The sequence below is a fragment of the Lontra canadensis genome, unplaced genomic scaffold, assembly GCF_010015895.1.
Source record: "Lontra canadensis isolate GAN:19392208 unplaced genomic scaffold, GSC_riverotter_1.0 scaffold19, whole genome shotgun sequence".
NCBI classification, from domain to species: domain Eukaryota; kingdom Metazoa; phylum Chordata; class Mammalia; order Carnivora; family Mustelidae; genus Lontra; species Lontra canadensis.
Genome location: NW_022631013.1, coordinates 13,492,597 through 13,514,789, shown reverse-complemented (window position 1 = coordinate 13,514,789; position 22,193 = coordinate 13,492,597). Strand labels below are relative to the sequence as shown.

The 22,193-nt window shown below is 51.3% G+C and overlaps 1 protein-coding gene across 1 annotated transcript in view; it reads left to right on the top strand.

The window, feature by feature from the left end:
• SHB (SH2 domain containing adaptor protein B) overlaps positions 1-22,193 on the top strand; it is a 136,212-nt gene that overhangs the window by 72,071 nt on the left and 41,948 nt on the right. Inside the window, exon 3 of the mRNA XM_032860651.1 lies at positions 15,418-15,633. Coding sequence (XP_032716542.1) covers positions 15,418-15,633 — 216 coding nt within the window. The remainder of the gene's footprint in view (positions 1-15,417; positions 15,634-22,193) is intronic.

Sequence of the window (22,193 nt, the reverse complement as noted above, 5' to 3'; positions counted from 1 at the left end):
ACACTTTGTACTCTCCCATGGGAACTGGGTTGCCACAACCATATAGAAGTATAAAAGGGAAATACATTTTATATGAACAGACAACATGAAAAGGGGATTCAGTAAATGAATGAACTGGGATCAGTGGGACACTTTTCCAGAAGAAACAGAAGGAGAGGCCTGCTCAGGACCTGCTAGCAGCGAGCTTGAGACAGGCTCCTGATCCCCCAGCCTGAGTTGGGCCCATTGCCCCTTGGGTCCCAACTTCAGCAGGCCTTTGGGTGCTGAGTTCTGTGTAGGTCTTTGAGCTGGCAGGTAGGAATGTTCCTGGGGTCGATCCAGTTCTCTGTTGCCAGCTTCACAGTGGGAGGAGAACCTTCCATTCCTCACGGCAGCAGCCCTCCCTACTAAGTGAGACTGTGATCGCAAGCTCCTATCAAAAAGTCCGTATTTCTTAATGGTGAGTCCGCATTAGGGCTCCCAGTTATTTTTAGACGGGAACTTGGTATTTTCTGTTCCGTCCCACTTTGTTTTCCCAACTAGCTGGGGTTATATTTTCTGCCTAGCAATAATTTGGAACTGCCTTATTTTTAGCTCTGTTTTTCTTCCCGTGACTTCCTTTCTCTTCCAATTTAATCCACACTCAAATAGGCTTCCTTTCCCACCCCACTTTCCCCAGTTCTCATCCACTGGGTCCTAGAACTAATCCAGAAGGCAAATGCTCAGCCTCATCTCGCTCCAGGTGACAGCAAGAGGAAGACTCTTCAGCAAGCTCTGAGTAGCTGCTTGTGACCTGGGTGGCTGCTTTTCACTTTATGAAAGTTTCTTCATCTGTCACTCACCCGTGTGCCCCTGACTCCCTACATGTGTACCCACCTGAGAAAAAAATGCTTCTGGCTCCTGTACCCCACCCACCCGCACCCCACCTCCACAGAAAAACCTGCAGCGGTGAAGGGGGTGGGTCCGAGGGGCTTCTTTAGCATTAGGCCGCTAGAGCGCCTCACATGTGAGCGTGTCGTTCTGGGCATGTGTGTACACAGGTGAATGTACACACATCCATACATGTACATGTGTGTCCTCTGGTGCTCCTTAGGCCCTATCTCCATTCACAGACCAGAAACATTTGACTCTGGCCCACAGCCGCTTCATAGATAACACTTGTGCCACACTAGCTTTGTTAGGCCACCCTGGCTTTGTTTGCCACATTTCCACTGCCGTGTGTGCAGTGAGTGGCAAGGCAGCACGGAGAATCCAGTTTAAAACTTGAGGAAACGGGCCCAGGGAGACCAGACTGGCCCAACCCCAGGCACGAGATAAAGACCTGGGGCCCCTGTGCACCGCTTGGCGTCTCCCAAGCCTTTGACGGCTCCCTGTTGCCTCACCACTAAAATGCGAGCCTCTTAGGCTAAGCAGTACTTGAAAAGGTTGTGTTTTAGGCGGTGAGCTTCTTTAGGGCAGGCACCGGGGTTGATTGATCAACATTTCCCCATCAACCAGCAACACAAGTGCTCAGTAGGGTGAGGGAGTAAAACTAGTTAAACTAGTTGCCGTATCTGGCCCTCGTCCCTCGTGCCCTCTAGCCTGGGGATTTCCAGAGTCTGGGCTCTCAGTCCATTTCCCAAAGTATGTTTCTTGTGTCAGAACCTGGAATCCTGTGGATAAGAACTTTTGTACTTCTTGTAATCCCTTCTGATCCCCTCAGCAAGGAGCCATCTTTCGGGAGGCAACCACTTCTGTAACTAACTGGGCATCAAGGTGTAAAGCCTTGGCTAGAAACCTGAGCCCACCCCCACTTCCCAAGCGGTAGCCTGTGTGCTTATCACCCGTCAGGTTGATTCGGGTTCCCAGCTTGCTGATCAACATTGGCTGATGGCAATTACCTTGACTTGTGACCTAGGAGAACAGATAACAAGCTCCTGGGAGAGTGGGGACCCTCTGCAGTGTAACCATTGGTCCCCCAAAAGCGATCAGACCTACTCTTGCAGCTGTGTGTCTCGGGAAAGCTTTCATCTTTTGTGGTGCCCAGGCTGTAACTGCAGATCTTTTCCTGCATTGTGTGCCTCCGTCGATGACCAGGGCTGCGTCTGGAGGTCATGTTGTAATAAAAACACGTGTCTTAGAGTGAAAAACCAAGACAGAATTTCCTCTGAACTCTATTTCCTAAACTTCAAGTGTGTAAACATGACATGAAATGGAAATTGTTTAGAAACAGTCACAAAAGCAGAAGCTGTTGGTCTAAAGCCTGTTCCACCGGAATGTTAAGTAGAAGAGGAGGGAATTCCACAGCCGGTGCTTCCCGAAAGCAGCAGGGAGCGAGTGATAAGGGCCGCACGCCCACGGAGAGCAAATGATCCCATCTCCCTGAGCAGCCCGTGGTTGCCTCCTTCCCCCCCCCCCCATGCCTCCTGTTTCCTGATCTGTCCTGGGGTCCTGTAAGATTCCTGGCACGGTGCCTGGTGCACAGCAGACCCTCAACAAGTGCCATCAGCACCTCCACTAACAGTAATAAAAAAGAGACGGTTTCACGTACCATATCTGCATGTGAAACTTCTTTTTACAATTTCTTCAATTTTTAAAAAACTTAAAAAAAATTTATTACATAAAAAAAAACATTTTATTATATAAAAAAAAAGATTGAGCATACAGGCATAGAGGAAGTAAAAGGTGAAGTCTCTCTCCAGACACAAGGATTGTTGGTAATAACCTGTGTATTCGTTTGGCCTTCTCCCACTCGCTTCCAGAACTACATGTCTCCCAGTATTCCAAGCATGTTTTCTACATAAATGCTCTCCTACAAACATCGTTCTGCGTTACAGACCTTCCTCAAGGTCATCCGTTCTTTTTTTTTTTTTTTTGCATTTATTTTTTGAGAGAGAGAGAGCATGAACGGGAGGGGTAGAGAGAATCTCAAGCAGATGCCACGTGGAGTGTGGAGCTGGACTCGGGGCTCGATCTCACTACCCCAAGATCATGACCTGAACTGAAACTGAGTCGGACGCCCATCCGACGGTGCCACCCAGGCGCCCCACGAGGTCGTCCTGGCTCTTGAGTGCTTCTCTGCTGTGACTGTGGCACAGTGTATTCCGTCATTCCCCTATTTGTAGACTTCTAACTTATTTCCAGTTTTTTATTCTTAACATTCTGAAGCGAACACCCATGTCTGTATACTTCTGCATGCGGGTCTGGGTATTTCTGGAGGATCAATTTCCAGAAATGGAACTTACCATTTCCAGTTTTTACTCCCTCCACTGGTCTATGATACAATGTTCCCTTCCTCAGGTAGGCAAATATTTTTAAAATTTTTTTTTTCCTGTGCTAAATTCTGAATTTGCAAAAGGCTCTTTGTTTCTGTTCCTTCAAGCAGTATTTACAGAGCATCTGTGGAGCCAGATTCTGTGCTAGGAGTTGCAGGAGATGTGTCTAGAGGGATTGGAGTTGAACTTGGCCCTCAGAAGCTGGGGCGGGCATGAGAGCCCAGCATGCAAATGGCTAGAAACCGCAGTAGAGAGTCCCAGTGTCCCTGGGCTGACTGCTGACATTGAGGCTGTGGGGCGGCCGGGACGGGGGAGTGAGAAGAGATGTCAGGGACCCCTTCCCAGCTTCTTGAAGAAGGGTGCCAGTGAGAGTGTCAGGTGCCTGTTTTAGCTGCTAAGGGGGTTCAGTACCTAGTGCCCCAAACTGAGCAGACGACCTGGGACCTGGGGCCTCTGAGGCTGCAGTTTCAGACCTGGGCACCCCAGAGGGAACCAGTTGGAAAGGGGACCGGTGGTGAGGTGGTGGCTGTCTCCACCAAGAATCTCAAGGTGCCTTTGCTCTAGTGTTCTCAGGGTTGATGGCACCTGTGTGAACACGGTATGGTGTCTCTTCGGAGACCTTTTTAGGGTCCTGAGAAGGGGCTGTTCTTGTGTTTCCCAGCACAAAAACATTGATTCTGCAGATGTTTCTTTTCAAATACTTCTTGGGATGGCTGTATGGATGGTGTAATCTAGCAGCTGCTCATGGGAAATCACTGCTTGAAAGCAATTCTGGACAGGCAGTTTTCAGGTTCCTAACTCTCGTGTGTAGCAGCACCACACACGTTCCCCTCGCCCACTTGTCTTTCAAGCAAAATGAAAAACACTTTCTTGGGTTGTTGTGCTATAATACCGAGAAATACGAGTTATGACAGTAAAATTGGGAGGATTAGTCAAGTGGGAATTGTGCTGGTTTCTCACTCAGACTTTGGCAAGTCCTTTCCATCCTGGGTCTCCCATTTGCCCCGTTAAATGGGGGTGCTGGCTCTGCCTACCAGGGTCTGTCCCATCCAGTGGTTTTAAGAACCTAATAACAAAAGGTTTGGACGGCCAGAAAATACTATATGGAAGGAGGGAGTCTAGCTGTTGGTTTTTTATTGAATTTGGGTTGACTCCTGGGCCAGGTAGGGATCCCTGCCAAAATTCTTGGTCTCACAGTGGCAGGATTCTCATTGCATATTGTGGTTGAATTTTGGAGGAGTTTGCTGGAAGTTAGTTAGGATGCCAAGGTCAGGGACCCCACACGCTGCTGGTAGGATGGGTCTTCTTTATTTATGTCTCCTTCTTGGCATGCCAGAGCCACAGCTCTGGAACAAGAGGCATGTGTGAATATCCACCCTTACAGAAAAAAAACTGAGGGACTCTGGAGGCAGAAAAGCCTCTAGGATCTCTGTGTCACCCCCTCCCTCCTCACCTGTAGGAATCTTAGCCCCTGTGGATCAGGCAGCTGGCCAGGGTGACACAGCTGGTGAACGGAGGCCAGGCGAGTCCCAGGCTGGCCGCCTCATCATCACCATCCTGAAGGCTGAGGTTGTTTAAGTCCCTGGGGGGATTAGTTCCTCTTGAAGCAGTTCCAGCTTGAGAAAGGCTGGGGCAGAGCTTGCCAGATCTCAGCAAGTTGCTTCCGGCCAGGCAGCTGCACCAGGCACAGAGCACGATGCCAGCAACACCCCGCGGTGTGAGGCAGTGACCCCATGACTGGCTTTAGGGCTGCCACCACCACCAGATGGGTATGGGTGAGGTATGACCAATTTGACTTCCGACCTGGCGTGTGGCAAGAGGGGCTGTCAGGCAAAGGTGAAGGGAAGGGTTGTGCCTGGAAGAAGTCTCTGGCTGTGCCCTGGGAAGCTGGCCCCCTATGCCTGATGCCAGTTTATAATCCCTTGCTTAAGACCAACAAGACTGGAGACAGCAGCATGTGTTGGCCACCCTCTAAAGATGAGGGTGCGTTAGAATGCCTCTTTAATGGGCATTCCACTTCCTTATGACACCTTCCTGTGCTTCCTTTCCTTTCCTTCCTTTTCTCTTTTCCTTTCTCTTTACCTTCCTCTTCCCCTTCCCTTCCCTTCCCTTTCCTTCCCTCCCCTCCCCTTTCCTTTCCTCCCTTCCCCTTTCCTTTCCTTTCCTCCCCTCCCCTCCTTTCCCCTCCCCTCTCCTCTCCTCTCTCCTCTCCTCTCCTCTCCTCTCCTCTCCTCTCCTCTCCTTTCCTTTTCTTGACACAGGGCTCAATCCCAGGACCCTGGGATCATGACCTGAGCCAAAGGCAGATGCTTAACTGAGCCACCGAGTCTCCCCCTCCTTGTGCTTTGTGCCCAAAGTGCCTGACCACAATGATTACTTTAGGGACCTGTGTGTGGTCCTAGTCAGATAAACCCTGAGATGACCCGATGACCTAATGAGCAAAGCGATGACCAGAGGGAGGACGTGTCCTGTGGCCATCACTCGGCACAGTGGAGCCAGGACCCCACTCTTCTGCTGCTTGCTTCCCTTGCTGACCTGAACTTGTTCATGTGATTGTGGACCCAGAGGAGTGCAGGGAGCCCTGACTTGGCTTGGAAAAGCAGCGTAGAGAGTTGCACAGTTCAGAACACGGGCTTTGGAGCCAGACTGCCTCCATTGCTGGCTTACCGTGTGACTGCCTTTAAGCCGGTGATGTCAGCAACACCCCCTGGCAGAGCTGTCGTGGGAATGAAACGGGGAGCCCGATGCATGGCACCTTGCACAGACCCCACCAGGGCGCGCGCGCACACACACACACACACACACACACCACCACCACCACCCCCCCCAACAGCTGGCACCGAGTGCTCACTCATTCTTAGAGTACGTTGTAAAGAATGGAGCCTTTGAGATGGAAGCTGAACCAGGCTTGCCTGACCTACAGATTTCTTACCAGTCTGGTGGGGAGGGGGCTTGGGTTTGGTCATGGCCCTTCCAAGATTCCATGAAAGTGGGCCAGTGACACTGCTCAGGTGAGGGACATAGCCATGACTGGTATGGCATGAAAGTCTGTCCCCTGAGGTTTTATCACATATTAGTGTGTGGCTGGAGGCCTCGAAGCTGGGACCCCACTGCAACCGGCAGACTGGAATATTGCATAGGGGAGGTAGAGGGAGGTGGGCCCTCTTTATAAATACTGTCCATCAATACCCAGAGGACAGAAGATGGGGCTTGTGTCTGCCTCTACTTGCTGAGGCCCCAGGTGGTCCCCGCAGGGCTCTGGCCTCTGTCTACAGCACAGAGGTCATGGGAAACCCGCCCCCTCAGGAATGACTTGAGAATGCACGTGCCCCCCTGACCTCTGCCCCTCATCCCGGTGGAAATACTTGCATTTGGGTCCTTCGCAGGAGCGTCTGTCCATCTGGAGCACTGGGCATCCTCTGTCCCCTTCTTGAAAGGGTGAAGCCCTAGCTGTTTGCAAGGTCAGACCCTCAGATCATCAGCCCCTGATTGCCTGGTGTTTTACATCAGCTTCTGGAAAAGACTTTGAGGAAAAGCACAAACCTAATCAGGGTACCTGATCCACTTTTTCCAGTTTCCTGCCCTTTCAAGTATGTACCTCTCCTGGCATTCAGGGCCCTCTATAGCCCAGTTTCAGTTTCCTTGTCTGGCCACTCCCTGTCCTTTCTTCCTCATGAGCTCCGAGCCCATGGCAGCTCACAGTATGTGGTTCTTCCTCAGAACCCCTCGAGCTTTCCTCTCTCCACATCTTCGCTGGGGTTCAACATGCCCTTCTCCTGGGGCCCCTCATCTTTACCTGTCTGTCCTTTCCTGACTCAACCCAGGGCTCACCATTTACCATCTGTGAGACCAGGCAGATCCCTGGCCCTTGAGGGGCCTTCTTGCACTAGGACTTGAGAATCTGTGAACTACCATCTTGCTGAAGGTTTTCGAAATCCCTGGGACAGACAGCATTTACTGTCTGCCTCCACAGAGCCGCCACTGTCAGAACCAGGTTAGTCCCAGCTGGGCCTCTGACCCCAAGCCTCAGTTTCTGCACTGTAAAATACAGTAGCATTTGCCTCTGTGCCCCATGGGGATGAGGAATGATATACACCCAGCGCCCAGGTCAGTGCCTGGCCTGGACAGGTGCTCAGTAACTCCTGTTAATCAGTCAGTGCTTGTGGATGGTGACATCCCAATTCTCCTGCTGAACCATGAGGCCTGGTGGAGGGCGGGAAGGAGCCTTGTCTCACCCACTGTGAGTGCTCAGCATCTGGCCTGGGGCCCACCTTAGGGCACAGTAAGGGCTCAGTGGATGCTAGAGGAAGAAAAGCAGGCGGGCTCCTTGATGGCCTGTGAATTGGGTCTTGCAGTTGACATGGAGTCAAAAAGCTGTCTCTTGAGGAAGTTGCCATTCTGAATGGAGACTTGTTTATGTACTGCTTTGAGCCCGGGAGCAGCCAAGATCCTGGAGCAGCAAGTTCGCCTCAGTGAGTCTCCACAGGGGATGGCGACAGAACCCTGGCCTGCCGCCTCTCAGAGGCCTCAGCACGCCAGAGCTGTCCCTGGAAGAGCGTAGAGTGACAGGCAGGCCTGAAGGGCTCAGCCATAATTGCAGAGAGGGCCTGAGGGCTCTGTGAAGAGGCCCACGTGGCCGTTGAAATCATGAGGGAAGCATATGTGGTGTCACCAGGTGCACGAACTTGTCTCCCCTGTGGTGCCACGCCACACGGGGCCTCGAGGGAAGACCCCTTCAGACCCCCATCATGGCTGCTGATGGAGGGAAGGGAGCAAACTGGGCTCCCTGACTCAGACCGGGGCCTTTCCCTCACCCTAGGGCTGAGCCGAAAAGAGCTAGTGGTGCAGGTTCTGCCGGGCAGCAGGCCCTCTCTGCTCCCTTAGTCGTGACCATTGTTCTCGCGCCCCACCCCCAGCTTCCACAAAGCTCTGTCTCCGCTTCTTGGGTGTTTCTGTGCACGCCTGGAAAAGATGGTAAGAGAACTCCAATTAGTCAGTCTCCTGGCTTCTAGACAGCTCCGGAAACCAGACCAGATAGAGGAGGAGGAGGTGGGGCCTCCTGCTCGTGCTGTGTTGGGTTTATCTAGGCTTCATCTCTGAACCTCCCTGCCCCGCCCCTGCTGGCCTGCAGCGTCCACCCAGGACGACTCCTGCTGCCCCACGCCGCCACCTGGGCCTCCGAGGGCTACCTGAATTCAGACATCCACTGAAGCACCTCAATCAGGAGTCGGGCCTTTCTCCATCAAAAGCTTTAACAGTTCAGATGGGGATGAATGTCCCCCGTCTCCCCTTTGATGTGGCGCCCTGGAACTTGGCTGATTTCCAGCTGCATGCCTAATTAGGAGCAGCCCCCCCCCCCCAATCCTGTGCACCTCCTCACTTGGTGAGGAGACTCGGTCTGTGGTGCTGGGTGTGATTTTAACACCTCAGCCCGGACTGAAATAGATGCCCCGGCCTCCGGAAGATTTAAGAACTAGACAGTCTGACAAAAGAGTTGTCAGGAAGCGTCTGGGAAAGACAAGGAGGAGGAGTCCTGGTTCAGGATTTAGAGGACCCTGGCCTCATCCCTGCTACTTTCTTCCCTTCCCCAGGTCTCAGCTTCCCGATCTGTAAAATGTAGTGATCAGACTGCTGATCGTTGAGATCTCCCCTGTGTGCTTCCTGTGAGGCACCAGAGTCGATCCAGAGCCGGGGTCCCCTATGGGGACAAGAGATTGCCAAAGCGGCAGCGAAAATCGGAAGTTTTGGATCCAGAAGTGGAAGTAGGCGTAGAGGTTGGTGTTGAAACCCTTCTATTTCGACTGCAGGGTTGACCTGTCAGATTTCAGGAAGCAGACCTTTCATGGCTCTGGGGGACCAAGGGCAGTGTCTAAGGAGGAAGGATCTTGGGCTGGTGTTCCAAGGAAGCCAATAGTAGTAACTGCAGTAACAGCCATATCTTCGGAGTGCTTTCTGTGCACCAGGCACCGTTCTAGAAGCTGAATGCACGTGAATTCATTTAACTCTCATAACATCCTTCCAAGGGGGATACTGTCATTCCCCACTCCAGAGACACAGAAACTGGAGCGGCTTGCCCTGGGTCCTCCCCTGGAGCCAGGCCCCGGCCCCACGCAGTCTGGCAGAATTTGTGTTTCCAGCCACTGCACTGTCCTGTGGAACCTGTCACTCACCTGGACCTAGGGCTTTGCCTTCCTCCAGCTGGATGGTATAGGCAGTCAGTGAAGGGTTCATTGTTCTAGTAACTAGCAGCCTTGAACTTCTGAGTCTAGCCTACCCCTATCCCAGACATCTTAGGCATGGGTCCTGTTGGTTTCCAAGCCATGATGTGGGAGAGTCTGGTGGCCCAACCAGGCACGCCCATCACTAGCTGAGTAGAGGGGATTTTGGCCTGGGAATGGAGGCCTCATGGGCCACGCATCCCTACTGAGCTCTGCCGCCCTATGATTTGGGATCTAGTGTCAATTCCCAGACAAGCCCAGCTGGGAAAATTAGAGGTGAGGGGCCTGCAGGCCAGCGTCTATCATTTCCAGCCAGGCTTCTGCACGTCTGTGCCAGCCTCTCCCCGCCCAGCTCCACCCTGCCTGGAGGGTCTGAGGCACCTCTCTTTAGATACTCGTGGGGGTGCCATCCTGTGGCATCCAAGAGTATCCAGAAGCCACTTCTACCTGCCTCCCGCATCCTCTCCCACCGGGCCCCCTGGACGGCCCACCTCTCCCTCATACACCTTGTGCTTCCAGCCCCTGTGCCTTTGTTTCAGTCCTTCCCCCATCACATGTCTGCTTTCCGGGCCACATCACTGTGCTGCGACCTCACGGCCAGATTCCCAAAGGCCCTCCCAGGCTTCCCTGAGCCGAGTGGTAGTCACATCTCCTGCTATTGAGGATCCTGAGCCATGTCTGTGCTGGAGACTCTGGCTCTCCCTCACCAAGGGCATCTCGAAGACCAGGATCGTATCTCCATCTGGCTCTTGTGCTGGACATTTGGTAGAATCTGGCTGGGTGTGAGGAGGGCTGGGTACTGGTGCTGCTGGAAGAGCCTGGGTGCCCCAGGGATGCACACGGATTTCGGCCTTGGCCTCGGCCTTCCAGAGACATCCGTTCAGGGGCTCCTGGGTGGCTCAGTGGGTTAAACCTCTGCCTTCAGCTCAGGTCATGATCTCAGGGTCCTGGGATCCAGCCCCGCATCGCATCGGGCTCTTTGCTCAGCGGAGAACCTGCTTCCCCCTTTGTCTCTGCCTGTCTCTCTGTCAAATAAGTAAATAAAATCTTTAAAGAAAAAAAAAAAAAAAAAAACTAAACAGAGACTCCTTTTCCTGGTCCTGAAGAGAAGGTCAAGAGGTAAAGAAAAACTTTATTTTCTTGTCGTCTTTTTACTAGTAAGATATTTACCATGAGGTGTTACACATTTTTTTATTTAGATGTATATGCCTCTGCTTTCAAAATAGAGATTTGAGGTTGTCCATCGTTTTCTTAAATGTCTGTAATCAGGCCATTGTAATGGAAATCAAAGTCCATATAGAAGGAAGGGCGAGTGAATCTTCTTGAAGTGAAGCATAATTAACTCTGAGCTTCCTGGCAGCCAGAGCACAGAAAGGGAGGGCAGGAGGGCAATGGCACAGAGCTGGTGAACCCTGGTGTAGAGTGTCACTTGTTGCTTGTGGACTTGGGGAACCGTAAATCCTTATCAGATCTACTCAGGAGCCTCTTGATTTGCGCTGGGCTCTGTCCTGGGCCCCTCACTCAGATACTCCCCTGGCCCTTGCCTCTCTACCCGCCACAGCCCTTGGTCAACACACCTGCCTCTACACCTTTGGTGAGTGTAGGCTCCCAGGGCCCCTTCCGGGCCTGACATTCTCTAATTCTAGAGAAAGTGCTGATTAATTGACTAATTGATTGATTGATTTTTTTTCTCTTTCTCTGAGTGTGATTCCACTTGACAACCTTTCCATTCCAGAGATCAACAGAAATCCCACCCTGTCAATTTAATGTTTCTGTTCCTTGCCGAAGAGGCATGAAATCACAGCCTGCCACTGGTATTAGAGGTCATTTTCCATGAATTTATAGTAGGTGATGTCCAGATAACTTGTGACTTAAAACATATGGTCACCAGCTCCCCCTGTGAGATTAGTCTCTCGACCCTCACAGATCAGTCTGGGTAATAAGGAGGGTGGGTCCAGTCATTAGGCAGGAGACAGTGACGTCTGGTGAGCTGACCTGGTGCAGTGGCCCTTGACTTCCTGGGGCCCTGGATGAGCCTCTCCTGGGAAAGAAGATGCTCCCTAAATGAGCGTTTTCTCAAGGAAGGGCAGCTGCTTCCGAAATGCACATAGCTCCTGTAAGCCCAATCTTGCTTCAAACCGTATTTACTTTCATGGGCTCCTGTCTTAATTACATTGTTTCTTCCCTGGCATCCTAATTCATTATTTAAAACAACTTTCAGAAATAATTACACAATAATTCCTTCCTCCATGCACAGTAGCTGTTTACCTTTGCCTATCAGGCTGTCTGTCGGCCCTTTATTCATGTGTGGCTATACTGACAACATTGGTGTCATCACAGTGTGCGTATTGTGGGCAAAGTGTGTGATGACAGTGTTCAGCAATTCCTAAGCAAGGAGCAGAATTCCCTTTGGGGCCTCATTTCCAAACAGTGGCCAGGACTTGTTTCGAAAGCCCACATTATGCAGTTTGCTCAACACGTCAACAATCTTGTATTTTACTTTTTAACTGAGCGTAATTTCATGCACGCTCTTCCATGTAGCTACATAATCTTCAGATTTATCATTTTAATGGCTGCTTAATATTCCATCCAGTTAGCATGCCATAATTTACTTAACTGTTCCCTATTGTTGCAGCCTTAATGAAAATTTGAATTCACCATGTACTACAGGGGGAAGCTTGGCTTAATGATTACCATTATAACATACCCTGCCCTAACTGCATGCCATTACTAACCCAGCTTTAGGAAGGCACAGATGCCTTTGGAACAATAAATTCTGTATGAGAGGTGTACGCACAGGCCTCTCTGATTTAATAGCTAATCTGTTCACTGCACATGTTTTCCTTTTATGCTGGTATTTATATAGAATATCTGTGTCTCCTGCATATTGTGTAATACTAAACTGTATGCATTTGGCATATCGCTCCACATACTTTAAAAATCACTGCTGTCAGGGACTTCCATAAATTAACGGGAATTTCGGGGTAAGGAGTGGTTTCTGGCTGTCAGTTGTCACTCATTTATCCCACCCGCACTCGTTGAATATCTGCTTGCGGCCAGACTCCAGGAGGGGGAGAGCAAGGGCACGCCTGACTAGTGGAAGCCCACGGATGCGCATCTGTGAATTGCTTCGCAGTAGCCAGGATTAAATGGTGATTGTCACATAAGTGCGTTAGTGGTCGCTGGTCTTGCTTGTAAAGTAGGGAGAAGAGGATGGTCTTCTAATGCCTGTCAGATGAAGCCCCAGTGTCCTCAGACCTCAGACTTTTCCAAGGACAGGAGGCTAGACTGCACTCGTAGAACCAGTGAGAGAGACGCGGATGGTGACAGCCCCAGACCAGATTCGGTAGTGGTAGGTTTAGTGAATTACAGAGGTGTCTGTAGCATCTTACAGTCGGTATTCACTTTGAAGTGACCAAGTCCTACCTTTTATAGCTCTTTCTTTTCCTCTCCCTCCCCCATAAAAAGGAAAACAACATCCTTAAAACTACTAAATGATCCCAGTTTACTCGGGGGGTGCAGTAAAGCCATGTTTTGCCAAAGTATGGGACGTCTATCTCAGAGGGGACAGGATTTTAGGCGTGAGAACCATATAATGAGAGGTTTTTTCCATTTTGTTCCCTCTCTTTCTAAAAAGAGAAAGCGTTTGCCAAAGAAAGTATTTCTGCGTGCCATTTGCACGCGCGTACACACACACACCTCGGCTCACTAGCACTGGCTCATGTCCCTTCTCAGCAGATGGGAAAGCAGACCTTGTGCTAGGCGCCCAGCGGGCAGTAGGACCTACCTGCTTGGTTTGTTCTCATTCATTCTTTTCACGCTGATCCACTGGTGTCTTATGGGTGGTTATATCAAAGTTTTCTCATAAATTTATGAACTCTAAAAAGTGAGGCAGCGTAAGCAAAAATAGAAAGGAATCACCCAGGCAGTACTTGGGAGCAACGCAGTTGTGAAGCTGGTGTGTGACTTCATGAGCTCTGGGAATGTTACTGTCCCATCAGTTACTGTCCACACTAACAGCACAGGCACGACATCAGTTGGCTTCTGCCGTGTCAGGGCGTGTGCGTGGGGAGTGTCGTCATTCCCGTGAGCTGGGCCTGGAACGTGGAGCCCAGCCTAAAAACAACGCTCTCGCTCAGAAGGGCTGATGTCACCAGGTGTCTCGTCAGCTCCTCTTCCAAGGCACGTAAGTCCCTGGCCTTCTACCGTGTCTTTATGCCATTGGATCTCTGATTTGGTAAATGCCTCAAGGGTCCTTTTAAGGGGCATCTGGGTGGCTCATTCAGCTAAGCATCTATCTGCCTTTGGCTCAGGTCATGATCCTAGGGTCCTGGAATCAAACCCCAGGTTGGGCTTCCTGCTCAGTGGGAGCCTGCTTCCCCCTCTCCCTCTGCCTGCCTGTTCCCCCCACTCATACCCCCCTCCCGTGTGTGTGTGTCACATAAATAAATAAAATCTTTAAAAAAAAAAAAAAAAAGGAGTCCTTTTAAACAGTTCACTCTCAACAACCCTCACTCCTTTTATGTCAAACCCTGCCTCTCCCCTCTCACCTCCTTGGACCCAGTGCTCCGGCACAAATGGGCAGCGAATAGACAGAGTTTTATTCCGCCTCATAAAGAAACAAAATTCTGACATGTGCTACAGCATGAAGAACCTTATAAACATTATGCCAAGTGAAACAAGCCTGTCACAGAAGGACAAGTACCATACGGTTCTCCTTACATAAGGTATCAGATTCATGGAGATGGAAATTAGCAGGGTGGCTGCCGGGGCCGGGGGAGGGGAACGTGGGGAGTTAGAATTTACTAGGTACAATTTCAGTTTGGGAAGAGGAAAAAGTTCTGGGAATGGGTTGTGGTGATGGCGCTACAACAGTGTGAATGTACTTCATGCCACTGAGCTGTATCATTAAAACTGGTGAAAATGACAGAGTTATATTATTACCACAGGGAAACAGAAGGGCAGTGAGTCTGACTGTCCGCTCCAGCCACCCCGCCTTGGCTTGCCTCGGTCCTACCACAGGGAATGCCAGCCCTCCTGTGTTGGCTTGTCAGAGTTCACGTGTCCTCTCTCCCCACCTGCCTTGTCCCTTACAGGCCCTGCACTGAGTTATACCTCTTCAGGAAGCAGTGGGCCTCCTCAGAGCAGTCTCTCCAGTGAACCCCTTCCATATGCCCCATGTAGGCCCTTCACACAATGGTGTTTAGGACCAAAGCAGGTAATGGGTGCCCCCTGTCTGGGGCCTGGGCTAGATGTGCAGGTACCTTCAGCCCACCAAGGGCCAGACCTTGGCATCCTTTCCAAAGGATTAAGAGTTTTCCTCCCTTCTTTAGCAGTGAAACTAGACATGTGCTCTCAAGTCCCTCGGATGTGCTCATTGTGTCAGAAGACGGGCAGGCTCTGGCGGAGGCAGAAACACAGGGACAGGGGTGCTCGTGGGGCTTTGTAGGGGAGAAAATGGTGGTCCTGGGGAGGCTCTGGACTTGTTAGCTAAAGGAAAACCGGAGGATCATTTGGCCTAATTTCATTCTTCAGGTAAAGAATGAGAGTCCAGAGGATGGGGAATGGTCCTTGTGGGGAAGACCCTGTTCACCCGTAAAGCAAGGGGCTGAGGGCTCTTTCTGTTCCAAGCTGATGTCAGAACACCTGGAAGGTCATGTGCACATCTGGGTCCTGCCCTTACAGACCACAGTGAAGGAACAGATGGCGGCGGCAAGCCTTCTGGTTCTCTCTTTAGGTCCAGGAGCCTGAGATTGTTGTGAGGAAGTCTTGCCCTGTGAGAGCAGAGACGCTGCCTTCATGGGGTGGGGAGGGACAGTTCAAGCTCAGAAACAGGGTCCTATTCCTGTGCAGTCGTGCCCTTCTTGGCTGGTGACTGAACTCCTGTGGGCATCACCCGGCACGTCCCAGGTGAGGAAGTCCTTTTGCACCTGTTACATCTCTGCTTCCTTCCTTTTTGCCTGCAGAGTTTCAGAGGCAAGAAAGCGTCCGGTCTCAGCACAAAGGCATCCAATTATACGACACCCCTTATGAACCTGAGGGCCAGAATGTCGACTCGGACTCGGAAAGTACAGTCAGCCCCCGACTGCGGGAGAGCAAGCTGCCCCAGGATGACGACAGGCCTGCCGATGAGTACGACCAGCCATGGGAGTGGAACAGGGTCACCATCCCAGCTCTGGCAGGTAAGGAGCCAGTGGCCCTGCTCAGAGGGGGCTGCTGACCCACACTCAGTACTCACCTTCAGTAAAGGGGGTACAGGCACCGGTCCCTCTTGCTCAGGTAAACCATGGGGCTTCAATTGAGAATCCACTTGAGCTGAGCTGTCCTCTTTTCTAGTCCACCTGGGCCCCTTGAAGATGATGAGGGTCCTGGAGGAAAGGGAAGCCAGGTCAGGCACAATGGAAATCCAAGGTCTGGCCCCTAGGGCCTTGGTTCCAGTCTCCCTAGTCTTTACAGATGGCCTGGATGATCTCATTGACTGTCTTGGTCCTGTTGGTATTGCTCTAATTCATTGAAGCCAAGATTTCAGAAGGAATTTTCTTACCAATTAGAAGAGGACCAACCTGCAGAGTGGCTCCTGCTGGGCCTGAGGGAGCCCAGTGCTTCCATCTAGCTATACAGCTGTAATAGGCCTGCAAGCACCCAGGGTCACTGCGTCTCCTGTCCCAGCTTGGGCACAGAGCCTAGGCATGGGCGCATCCTGACCTCAAACCCGCTCTCGGTCTGGCCGAGAATGACTGGGGTGCCCCCCTCCACCTCACTCGGTTCTACAGAATCTGGAAATCTGTCCCAGCACCAAAACTCCACTCATAAAGCCTTTTGGAAAGCTCCCCGCCACATGTGCCACAGGTCTTAAGCTGATGTGCACAACCTTTGATTCTAAGCCCAGCCTTTAGCATCCACGCCAGGGTTATGACTGAAAACTCAGAAAAGGCATTATGATCACGCAAAGGGGGGAACAGCCTTGAATGTCCAGCAGACAGAGATTGGTTAAATGGAATACCATACCACTCTTCACAGGCGATGTTGACGAAGAGTTTATAACAGCTGAGGAAAATGCTTCGGCTTAATGTTAAGAGGTGAAAAGCCAGATGCAAAAGATTTCTTACGCATCTAAGAGCTTAGGAATGTGAAAAAAGAGGCATTGAATGACTCATTTAACTCTTGCCACGCTGAAAGTCTAAAAAGGACGGTTTTTCTTTTTTTTAAGATCTTATTTTCTTAGAGTGCACACGCACACAGGGGGAGCAGCAGAGGGAGAGCAGCAGAGGGAGAGAGGGAATCCCAAGCAAGACCACGCTGAGTGTGCGCCCAAATCAGGAGTCTGATGCTTACCAACTGAGCCACCCAGGTCCATAGGGGAGTTTCTATTTTTAATTTAAGATTCATTTTTGCCTGAAATCTCCCCTTTTAATGCATAACTAGACCCTTCCTTTCTAACCCCCAGCAGTGGGGCCTCTGCCTACCCCCATCCTCATCCCCTCAGTTGATGTTCTACCTATTCCTGCCACATATTACTCAGCCGTTCCCTGGACGTAGTATGTGGTGTGCAAATCCCATTCTTTCTGCCTAAATGTCCTTCCCTGCCATGGAAAAAATCCTGTGCCTCCTTCCAGACCCAGCTCAAATATTGCCATCTCAGTGAGCCCTCCCTGAGACACAGCCATGCATCCCGAGGGCTTTTCTGCTGCCTCTCTGGGCCTGTTGAGTTTATTGCGCTCAACTCTGGTAGAACGTTTCTTTCATCATGTGGTTAATTCTTTTAGGTGCTGGTCTCTGCCTGCCAAGCTCTGAGCGCCTGGCCATGAGCCAGAGGCAAGCATAGTCGTGTGGTTGAAGGTCAGGTTGCCTCCGCGCATTTCACAGCCTCCTATTTTCCCCTAGCACAAGGGAATCCAAGGACCACCCTCTCCCCTGGCATGGCTGATAAGGGGCTTTGCTCCTCCTGGGCGTGAGAGGAGCTGGAATGGGGCCAGTGCCATCCAAGAGCTCTCTTTCTGCGAACACCATTTTGATTAAAGGACTCACGTGGTAGCTCTCCCAGACATCTAGGGCCTTTGGTGTGAGATAGCACTATAGTCAGGTGTGGGGCCTCCCCTTGGACTGACCGGCGGGTCACTTGAGGGTGGTGGTACCTTTGATGCTCTAGTCTGGCCTGGCACCATGCTGCGCAGAACGTGGTCCCTGGAGGAGCAGCTTTGCATCCCCAGGAGCTGGTGAGAAATGCTGGGTCTCAGGCCCAACCCCAGAGCTATGGAGTCAGACAGAGATCACAAGTAGGCAGAGAGGCAGGCAGAGAGAGACGGGGCAAGCAGACTCCCTGCTGAGCAGAGAGCCTGATGTGGGACTGGATCCCAGGACTTGGGATCATGACCTAAGCCAAAGGCAGATGCTTTAACCACTGAGCCACCCAGGTACCCTCATATGCATGTTAAAGTGAAAAGCATTTAACCTACAGGACCTTAACTGTTCAAGTTAGGAGTGAAAGGTGGAAGGGCCACCTTCCAGACAATGAGTTGAAACAACTCAACTGGACAGCTCAAGTGCTGCTGGGGTTGCATTTGTAAACCCAGAAGTGTGGTGGCCCAGGAATGAAGGACCATGTTCCCATGTGAGTTAGTAGTGTGTGTGCACGCGCATGGGTATCTCCACGTGCACACGCTTTAGCAAGTCAGTGTGTCGTCAGGGAGCAAGGCCGTGCTTGGCTAGGCCCTGTCTTCTTACAAGACTTGTTTGAAATGTGCCACATGGTTTTTCTAGACTTTGAGGAGCTCTTTGATGGGTCCTGAGAGCCTGGGGTACAGGATCTGTAGCTGGAAAGCCTCTGTATGGGATTAAAACTGGCTGGGCAAAATCATTACTCTCTCCTTCCACCTCCTGTGTTCTCTGGTTCTGCATTTTTAGCCTGGATGAGGGAACCTGGGCAGTGTTTTCAAATTTCCAAAGGGTGTGGATTGTAAGGAAGCTCCGAAGGGCAGAGCTGGGCCCCCCAAGAAGGAGCCATAGGGATTCAGGGTCCAGGTCAGTGGGAAGAATGTGCTCTCTACCTGGCAGTATATCATGAGCTTGCCCTCGCTGGGAATTTGCAAGCAGAAGCTCAGTTGAGGCAGGCTTGCTGGTAGAGGCTTTGCCCAGCAGTGTGGGGGTGGCCTGTCCCCTCCAGGATTGCTTCCATGTTTCAGCACCCCACCATGCTAATCAGAGACCGGGGAGGGGGGAGGGGGGACTCTAAATTATCTCCACGATTCAGCCTGTGAAGCAAAAGTGCTTACTGCCTTTCTAAGTGCTGTCCAGTATTGCATTCATGGAAACAGGCATTTCTCGAAGGTGTGCTTTGGCATCTCCATAGCAGTAACCCTTCCCAGCTGCAGATGAGCCTTTGTGGAAGTTAGACCCTTCCCAGCTAAGCCGTACTCTGAGGCTCCGGGGCTGCTGCCTTGGGAAGGCTCGATTATCACTTCCTAGTTGTCATGAGAATAGCTGTCACAGGTGGTGACAGGTGGTGAGGTGGTTCTGGCTTCCTGGGAATGAAAGTCGTCCCCCGTCCTAGAATTCTGTGGCCAGGTGGGTGAGAAATACCACCAGGTATCCAAAAAGCCTTGGGCCTCATTGCCTGCTCTTCCTCTCAGAAGCCGACTGTGGCCTTAGCCAGAGCCTCCAGCACTGGAGTCCCTTCCCGCACACGCGGCCTTTGTTGATCCTAGCCCCCAGGACAGACGACTGGTCAGGTTTCTGGCACTGCCGACTCCTAGGAACAGGCAGGCTGCAACCCCACGGTGCACGGTTAGCTGCTGTGGCTGCCATCAAGCTGTCAGCTCCCTTCCCACCTGGCAGAGACACCTGCCTTCGGAGCTGGTAGTTTTAGTTCCTGGCTTGCTTTGACTTCACCACCAGGAGTCTTTACAGCAACAAATTGCAAGGTGGCAGGAAGGTCTAGAAATGGCCTTCCTGCCCGGCCCTAAGCCCTCAGAGAGGCAGCTCTGGCTCACACCATGGCTCTGTGGAACTCTCTGCCCAGTGCAGGGCAGGAAAAGTCGCCCCAGGGGATTCCACACTGTCTCAGGGAGGCATGGGTTGGTCTGGAGGGTCTCATCTGCCCTGAGCCGTGGTAGGGTCTGTGATGTGGACAAATGGAGCCTGCAGAGGAGGTGGCCCCCTCAGGGAAGGGCAGAGGAGCTGGGAGCATAACCTAGAGAAGCAGACATTGGCTCTGGGTGGTATGGATTAGTGTCCTCACATCTTTGAGGGGCCTCTGGGAGGACAGGGATTGAATCTATCTTTGGAACCTCGGATTTCTCGCCTGGGAAATGTGCCCATTGCAGACAGTGTCAGTGAGGCTTAAAGGAACCACATCACAGAAGTGCTGGCCATTGACTGAGCACTTTCTGCCTCCATTATCTCGCTGAATCCTCATAGCCACCCTCTGGGAAATGAGTTTCCTCATTTTACTGATAAAAAAGACTGAGGTCCAAAGAGAAGGGGCCCATAGCTAGTCAGCCACAGAGCCAGGATTTGTGAAGTCCAACTCTAGACCCCAGCGTGAACCCAGTGGATATCTAGGCTCCCTGCTGCTGTCAGAGATGCTGCACAAAATGTGGTTGGAACCCATGGGTGTGCTGCTACAAGCCTTTCATTGCCCTTGTACAGATTTCTCCCTCTGGTAGAAGACTTTACTGGGATGTGTGTTCCCATCTGGAATGGCTTCAACAGAGGATCCAGTAGGAGCCCCATCCCGGAAGTTCGTACCAGGATGGGGCAGGGGTGACCATACCCATCCCATGGGTTAGTCATGCTCTGCCACCGTCCAGCACAGGGAGGGGCTCCCACACCATGGCATCCCACTCCTCCTTGTCCAGCTGGGGAAACTGAGGCCCGGATAGGCGAGGAGAACTGCCAGGGACCTCATAGCAGAGTCTGTTAGGCCATCCACAATGTTTCCTTTTAATCCAATGAGTAGAGTTAACAGCCACATTCTTAATGATTTATAATTGCCTCTGAGGAGCAAATGATCAGAGAACTTGTTCAAGGAGCCGGGCGGCAGGGCATCCTTGAAATCTTATACAGGAACAAAGTCTTCTCATTTTCTCATTTTCCACCCACTGAAGATTGGTCTCCATTGAAGCTACTTTTCAGACAATGCCTTGGGTTCAGCCAGCAACAGGTCTACTTCCCAGCAAAGAGAGAAGACAGACCTAAAGAGAAGACAGTGCTAAATATAGTTATTTGGGGAATTTGTCTGTCTTCCCCACTAGCCTCTCTGCAAGTCGTTCTGCGCTCAAAAGCCCTGGACAGTGTTAGGCGTGCTGGGAGTCCATGGCACAGTAGAGGGAGTTTGACAATCCTAAGTCCACAGGCCAGCTCCACCACTCACCAGCCATGCCACCTCAGACAGGCTGTCAGTCTCCCTGAGCCTTAGTTTTCCCATCTAGTAAAAGGGGATATTTACAACTCTTGTCACACCATGTTTCTATAATGATCACGGGAAAAGGTCTGGGTGAAAAGACTTTGTAAGCCCTAAAGGGTCACACATGAAAGAACGGTTATTAGTGTTCGGGGAAGGTTTACTATATTAAATAAAATTTAATTTAATATTAAAACAGTACTCCATGAAGAGGTACCTGGAAGGCACATGGGCCCCACTTAGCAGAGCTCATTCCTCGTTGCACCTGGCACTGAGTAGCATGGGTGCCGTGGAAAGCAGTACTTAGTAGGGAGTCCTGGTCTCCATTCCTGCAGTAGTTCCAACAGTGAGCCACCCAGTGCTCCCCATTCTTTGTTCAGTCCTTCGCAAGGATTGGGCCACTGGTCTCTGGGTGTGAGGGGGCCCCCACTGCCTTTCTTCGCTGTCTCCCTCCCCATTCTAGCCATGGTTGGCTTGCTCAGGAGCAAGTAGGGGACTCACACAAAGGAAACATTAAATAGATTGTTGGGTCCCACTCCTCAGAGTTCCTGATGCAGTAGGTTCTGGCGATGAGGCATGAGAATTTGCATTTTTAACAAGGTCCCAAGAATTGCTGATGCTGCTGACCTGAGGACATTTGTTTTGAGCACCTACAGTGTACCTTGTACTTGTTATGTGTTAGGTACCGGGGTCAGAAGATAGAGGGGATGTCACAGCTCAGCTTGGTGGTATCAACACTGTCTCCTCCAGGAAGCCCTTCCTGGATATGTGCAGTCCCTTCTCCACCCTCACCCAGGACCCCTCTGTCCCGGGGTGCATAATGGAAAGCCAGATACAGACTTGCAGGGGGGCTGCTAATGCTGGCTTGGTCATCCCTTACCCAGGCATCCTATTGAGTTTTGACACCTTCCCAGCCTCATCAAGTAAAGCCAAAAGGGCAGAGAGAGGGCAAGTAAGGTCCCGGGTATGTCTATTTCCTAAACAATTGTGAGTCATCTCCAAAGCAGCTCAATTGGCTAATTTTAAATAATCCTATTAAGGTAAGGGGGGGAAGGGGAAAGGACAGGAAATTAACATTTAGTGAGCACCACTGATGAAGACCTGCAAGGTGGGTGTGGTTTCACTGTCAACACACAGATGACAGTATTCAGGCTCCGAGAGAATGAGCCCCTTGCCCACAGTCACACAGCTCATGAACCTAGGTCAGACTACCTGCAAAATCTTTGCTCTTTGCACTGCCGCCTTGACAGCTCAAGTGCAGAAAGGGCAGGTTGGAACATTGCCTCTACCTTGTGTTAGTGCCATGTGCTTTTGGTCACTGTGGAGGCAGAAGCAGGGGCT